Genomic DNA, 6,696 nt, shown 5'->3' with positions numbered 1-6,696 from the left:
GTTACTCCACTGATTGTAGGTGTGTGCCACCACTGCCCAGCTTGAACTATCCTTCACCAGTGGAGGGTTTTCCATGACACTGGCTGCCTGCTTTTGAGGCAGTGAACCGTTTTTGGCTGGGATTGAAGGAAACACAGAACACGGCCTGGGTCAAACGAAGAAATATACAGATTTTGAATATGGTAACTAGGCAAGAGGCACTTTGGACTAATTCTAAGGTTCTCTGGCTTTGCTCATAGTGCATTTGGTGTTACCATAGAGAAAACACGAGATGCAGTTGATGACCTTACACAGGAGTCTGCGGGACCATGACTGGGATGCTGTGTAAATGTACAGTAGTCTTCCAGGAATGGCAAGCGGTAGCCTGGCAGAACTAGCGTAAGCCTGGCAAACTAGTCTTTAGGGTTCTTAAAAGTTACAGACCTGGGACCTAGATACCCCTCTACTCCTCTACCCATGTTCTGATACTAATATGTTTTACTTCATGTGTATGATTGGTTGCCAGGAAGTATGTGTATTTGCACCATGTGCAAGTAGTGACTAAGGACGCAAGAGCCTTAGGGCATCATCCCCGGGAAGTGTTAGTAACAGGAAGTTGTGAGTTACCACGTGGGTGCTGGGAACCGAATTGTGATCCTCTGCAAGAGCAGCAAGTGCCCTGAACCTCTGAGTCATCTCGCCAGACCCTCAGTGTGGTTTCTTGAAGTCTGGGATGGAAAGAACCCACGATATCCATTGAAAGTAGGGAACTGGAAAAGCAAACAAGGTCTGGTGGGCAGGGCGAGGATCGGGGAGCAGGCGCTCTTGCACTGGACCAATCATGGAACGCTGCTGCCCGATTGGTGGTTGCCATGGCTACTGATACTTTCGCTAGACACGTAAAGCAGACTCTCTTGACCTAGACCAATCACGACATGCCCATCACCGATTGGTGGTTGCCATGGCTGCGGGCTCTCAGTTTGGCAATATGGCGTCGGCCGGGCGGCTAAAATGGCCGCTTTTTCTCCTCTGGAATATTGCGGGCTTGTGAATCAGACGCGTCCTCGGGATGGGCTCTCTGTCGCTACTCGGCCTCCTGTGGGGATTTCTCCTGCTGCAGGACGTCCTGAAACCGCTGCGTGGGGACCCGGGTGTGTATGGCGTGATATGGCCTGCATGGCCCAGACTAAGGGAACCTGGAGCTCCTAGGATCCTGGAAACCAGGACCACGTAAAAAGCCAGCACACGCACCCCAGGCACAGGTTCTGCACTAGCTAACCCCCGCCCCGCACCCTTCCTTCTCTCCTAGTTTTTATCCCATCTTTCATACGAATGTCCAGCCCTGAGGTCAGCGCGTCCCTGGTCGGAGGCAGTGAGGATGTCACCGTCTCTCTGATTCCGCTGCGGGTCGAGAAAGGTAAGAGTCTGGCTTTTCTTAGAAGCGTGGGTTCTGTCCTCAGCAGAGTAGGGGTGGGGAAGAAAGGCAGTATCTTTGTGTTGTAGAACAAAGAGGTCCTGTGGACAGGTTCTGGAAATGGGACCTTGAAATAAAAGTGGCCAACAAGCCGGGCATGGCAGCACACGTTTTTAATCCAGCACTGAGGAGCCAGAGGCAGGTAGATCTGTGAGTTCCAAGCCAGCCCAGTCTGCATAGTTTTTTTTGTTTTTGTTTTTGCTTTTGTTTTCCAAAGAAAAAATTGACCAGTATTTATTGAGATAGCCCCCTGAGTTTTCCACACAGCATCTCAGGGTTCTCCTAAGAGCAGTAGGGCCACCAGGCAGTGGTGGCGCATGCCTTTAATCCCACCACTCGGGAGGCAGAAGCAGGCGCATCTCTGTGAGTTCGAGGCCAGCCAGAGCTGTTACACAGAGAAACCCTGTTTTGAAACAACAACAACACAAAAAGAATGTTAGCATCTCTTTATCCCATTGGCAAATGAGGAGACATACTGCTTGGCCAGTCTGTTTAGTGTGTGTGTGTAGATTCCCACCCAGGGAGTCTTGACCCCTTAGCTGCTGGACCCTGATGCCTTGCGTTCTAATTTTCCCCTTAGGAGTGTTGCCAGTTCCTACTTGTGGTGGTCTCAGCAATGAGACAGGAGATTGGAATGTGACTGTGAGCCCCGGTGTGGTAAGACCTGAGACAAAAGCTCTATTGCATCTGTAGAGGCCTCTTGTGTAGGCTTTGTGCAGGTGTACATGTGTGTGTGTGTGCGTGTGTGTAGCTGGGGATCAAACTAAGGTCCTGTCAGCTCCCAGATGTTCTTGTGATCTGACATTCCACGTTCCATGTAAGTGGAATTTTCTTCAGGCCACCAACCAACTCCCAGCTAAAGGCATGGAGACTTATTGATGATATGAATGCTCAGCCTCAGCTTACACTTCTCCCACTGGCTCGTAGGCATCTACATTCTGCCTCAGGGCTTTTTACCTTTCTTTCATTCTGTATGTCCTACTATGTCCTACTTTTCTGCTTCCTCTGTGTCTGCCTGGCCTCTCTTTCTCCCCATCCCCAGCCTGAATTTCTTCTGCTTACTCTCCCTGCTCAGAAGTCCTGTCTATGCCTCCTCTCTCGCTATTGGCTGTTCAACTTTTTATTAGATCAGTCGGATGCCTTAGGCAGGCAAGGTAAAACAGCAACACATCAACACATCTGTATGTGGTTAAACAAATATTCCTCAACATGAATAAATGCAGCACGTGTTTGCACAGTTAAACATCCCGCAACAGTTCTATATTCAATATTTTCTGGAATTGTGGGCTATCAATGTAGATCCCCTATCTAGCATGAAGTTCTTACCTTAGCGTTAATGGTGTGTTTGGATGTGTTACAGGTAGAGCATTCAGACATATAAGACGGCCTGCTTTACATAGTGAGACCTTATCTAAAAGAGAAAAACAAGCTAGGTAGTGATGGTGCACGCCTTTAATCCCAGCTCTTGGGAGGCAGAGATCTCTGTGAGTTTGAGGCCAGCCCGGTCTAGAGAGTGAGTTTCCAGACAGATACCAAAGATACAGAGGAAACCCTGTCTCGAAAAACCAAAACAACAACAACAAAAAAGATCAAAACAAGGTAAAAAGCATGAAACTTATTTATTTATCATTTATTTATTTATTTGAGACGGGGTTCTCTGTGTAGTTTTGGAGCCTGTCTTGAAACTAGCTTTGTAGACCAGGCTGGCTTTGAACTCACAGAGATTCACTTGCCTCTGTCTCTGAAGGGCTGGGATTAAAGGTGTGTCCCACCACCACCTGTCTAGGCACTAATTTTTTTTAGACTTATGAGATGAGGATCTCCTACTGAATTTTACCAAAGTTTACCAAGTGCTTAGTGGACTTAGTGTGGATGCGAGAGATACACAAGTGAGAAAGACTGCTTTAGGGATGGACACTTAGCAGTTCAGGGCCACCCTGAGAGAAGCGGAGCTGTTCCCCATCTTCTGCCTCAAAAGTCTTCTCGGCGAACTGGCTCCAAATACTGGACCTGTGTCAACCTTTCTCTAAGTGTCCAGAAGTTGTTTGCTTTTATGTTTAAGATGAGGACAAGGGGGAGGGGAGCCAGAGAGATGCTTCAGTGGTTTCTCATGTTCTTGCAGAGGACCCAGGGCTGGTTCACAGACATCCACACTGGCAGAACACCCGTGCACATAATACAAAACATATATATTTAGTTTTATATTAAAACACACACATATGTATGTGTATATATACATACACACAGACACACACGGTCTTAGGGTTTTTATTGCTGTGAAGAAACACCGTGACCACGGCAACTTTTATAAAGGAAACATTTAATTGGGTGGCTTACAGTTCAGAGGTTTTGTCTATTATCATCATGGTGGGTCATGGTCGTAAGCAGATAGACATGGTGCTGGAGAAGGAGCTGAGAGGTCTACATCTTGATCCAAAGGGAACAGGAAGTGGATTGGTACATGGGGCATGGCTTGAGGATATGAGACATCAAAGCCTAACTCCACAGTGGCACACTTTCTCCAACAAGGCTACACCTCCTAACAGTGCCCCTCCCTATGAGCCTGTGAGGACCAATTACATTCAAGCTACCACATATGTATATGTATGTGTATGAATAAGATTAGGAAACGGGGATGGATATGGTCGGACACAGCTTTAGTCCCAGCACTTGGGAAACAGAGTCAGGTGGATCTCTGTGAGTTTGAGGTTGGCTTGGTTTACATGGCAAGTTTAATACCAGCAGAAGTACACAGTGAGATCCTGACTTAGAAAAAGAAAATTTGGACGTGGAGTTGTGTAGATGGCTCAGTGGTTCAGAGTTTGTTGAAATAGGAAGCGGCGGCGGGACTGCGTCCCCAACACCCCGGCCGCTTGGCTAGCTCACGCCCGAAATAACAACACACAAACTGTGTTCATTTAAGAACTTTGGCCCATGAACTCTAGCCCTTACAGGCTAATTCTCGCACCTGGACTAGCCCATTTCTAATGATGTGTGTAAGCACCCCAAGGTGCGCTTACCGGGAAGATTCTAGCCTCCGTCCATGGTGTCTCTGCTCCAGAGAGCAGAGTTGTTGAGTCTCTCCGGGAGCAGAGCAGAGTCTGACCTCACTTCCTCTTCCGCCCAGCATCCTATTCTGTTTTCTCCTCCCATCTATGCTTTAACTTATGAGGGCCAGCCAAGCAGTTTCTTTATTGCTCAGCCAATGAAATCAACAGATTGATATGACACTCCCACATCAAGAGTTCTTCCCAAAGAAAGAACCAGAGGCCAGTTCTTAGTGCCCACACCAGGTGGCCAAGAAGCACTAGCTCCAGGACATCCCACATTCTTTTTTTAAAATAATAATTTATTTTTATTTTATTTTATTTACATTGCTGTTTTGGGAGGGTGTCAGATCCCCTGGAACTGAAATTACAGACAGTTGTGAGCTGCCATTGGGTGCTGGGAAATGAACCTGGGTCCTCTAGAAGAGCAGCGAGTGGTCTTACCCTCTGAGCCATCTCTCCAGCCCTAAGCATCCAGCATTCTTTTTGGGCCTCTGTTGATACCTACACACACACACACACACACACACACACACACACACACACACACACAGCATATACACATATAAACACGCACATAAGTAAAAAGGAAAAATTTAAAAAATCAGGAATTAGTCAGGGAATATGGTTCGGCTGGTAGAGTGCTTGTCTAGCATGTGTGAAGCCCTCAGTTCAGTCCCAGCAACAGTCATGTGCATGTATGTATACACACACTGAATAACGAAGGTAATCATGAGGAGGTTCGGAGCTTGGGTACCACAGGAAGTGAAGAGAAGGCTGCTGCCACCAGTTCTCCTTCTGTCTTGGTAAAACGATGCAAGGCTCACGTGTGAGTTTACAATGTTTTCTGTTTCATGTTCTCATCACTAGAGATGCTCACTGTGAGACTCTTTAAAGGCACAGCCATGTTTTCCTTCTAGAACGCACTGGAAGTGACGGTCCAGTGGAAGAGGGGCCTGGACTGGTGCTCAAACGAGACTGCCTCATTCTCGGAGCTCCCGTGCCTCGTGCAGACACTGCTGGTTTCGGCATCTCACAATGCATCCTGTTTAGCACATCTGCTCATTCAGGTGGAGATTTATCCTAATGCATCTGTGACCCACAATGCATCAGGCAAGTGATGTCTGTGGACAGATACTAGACGTGGCTCTATGTTGTTATTTTGTGGTTGTTTTTGTTTGTTTGTTTTGAGACAGGATCTCATTATGTAGCTCAAGTTGGTCTAGAACTCACTATGTAGAACAAGTTGTCCTTGAATCACAGAAATCTGCCTGCCCCTGCCTCTTGAGTTAAGTTTTGTTTTTAAATTTGTATGTATGTATGTATGTGTGTGTGTGTGTGTGTATGTATGTATGTGTATGTGTGTTTGGGTGAATATGTGTGCCATGTATGTGCAGTACCCTGAAGAGACCAGAAGAGGGCATCAGATCTCAAGTACCTGAAATTCCATGCAGAACCTCGGTCCTCTGCAAGAATAGTAGATTCTCTTAATAACCACTGAGCCATTTCTCCACTCATGGAGACTCAACTTTTGAAGGTTAGCCTCTACTTCAAACCATCCTGCCTTGACTGAGGGCTACGATCATGGGTGGCACTACCATGCCCTAATTTCAACTGGTATTTTGAGACAGAGACTCACATAAGCCCAGGATGAGCTGGAGTTCACTGTGTACCTGAGGCTAGCCTGAATCCTGACCCTCCTGCCTTTGCCTCCCAAGTGCTGGGATGACAGGCATGAGCCACACACTCAGCTCAAACACTTATTAAAGGAAGAAAGGAATCTTTCTGAAGAAAGCAGTGGTTTTAGTTTTAGAGGTTTTTGTTGTTGTTTTTTAATGCTTAAAATTCAGAACAAACCAAGAAGATATTCAGTGCGTCCTCAGAAAATCTGGAGAAAACCCGTGAAGAGGAAGTACTGTGGGAGGCCCTCGTGGTAGCCACGATTCAGAGGCTTGCTTGACAGTGTTTCCTCCGTGGGCTGCAGATGCTCAGTGACCAAGAGCGTGTTGCGCTTCCAGAGGACCCGGATGCAGGTCTTAGTCCCCCATCTGGAGCACATGCTGCTCTTCCAGAGGACCCGGATGCAGGTCCTAGTCCCCGATCACAGATGTGGGACTGCAGCTTCGGAGGTTCCCACAGTCTCCCTGGAACCTGTACTCATGTACACCCTCCCCACCATAATTCAAAAAACATTTT

General features: G+C 47.2%; 2 protein-coding genes across 2 annotated transcripts in view; one reads left to right on the top strand and one right to left on the bottom strand.

Moving 5' to 3' along the window:
- Positions 1 to 6,696, bottom strand: part of Sbno1 (strawberry notch homolog 1) — a 264,584-nt gene that overhangs the window by 242,510 nt on the left and 15,378 nt on the right. The gene's annotated exons all lie outside the window — the stretch shown is intronic.
- Tctn2 (tectonic family member 2) overlaps positions 943 to 6,696 on the top strand; it is a 31,285-nt gene continuing 25,531 nt past the window's right edge. Inside the window, exons 1-4 of the mRNA XM_050146594.1 lie at positions 943 to 1,130; positions 1,289 to 1,396; positions 2,034 to 2,110; positions 5,421 to 5,613. Coding sequence (XP_050002551.1) covers positions 1,049 to 1,130; positions 1,289 to 1,396; positions 2,034 to 2,110; positions 5,421 to 5,613 — 460 coding nt within the window. The 5' untranslated portion in view covers positions 943 to 1,048. The remainder of the gene's footprint in view (positions 1,131 to 1,288; positions 1,397 to 2,033; positions 2,111 to 5,420; positions 5,614 to 6,696) is intronic.

The sequence above is a fragment of the Alexandromys fortis genome, unplaced genomic scaffold (assembly GCF_014885135.2).
Source record: "Alexandromys fortis isolate MF-2015 unplaced genomic scaffold, M_Fortis_MF-2015_v1.1 scaffold_56, whole genome shotgun sequence".
NCBI lineage: Eukaryota > Metazoa > Chordata > Mammalia > Rodentia > Cricetidae > Alexandromys > Alexandromys fortis.
Note: the sequence above shows the minus strand (reverse complement) of the source record. Positions and strands in the feature narration are given on the sequence as shown.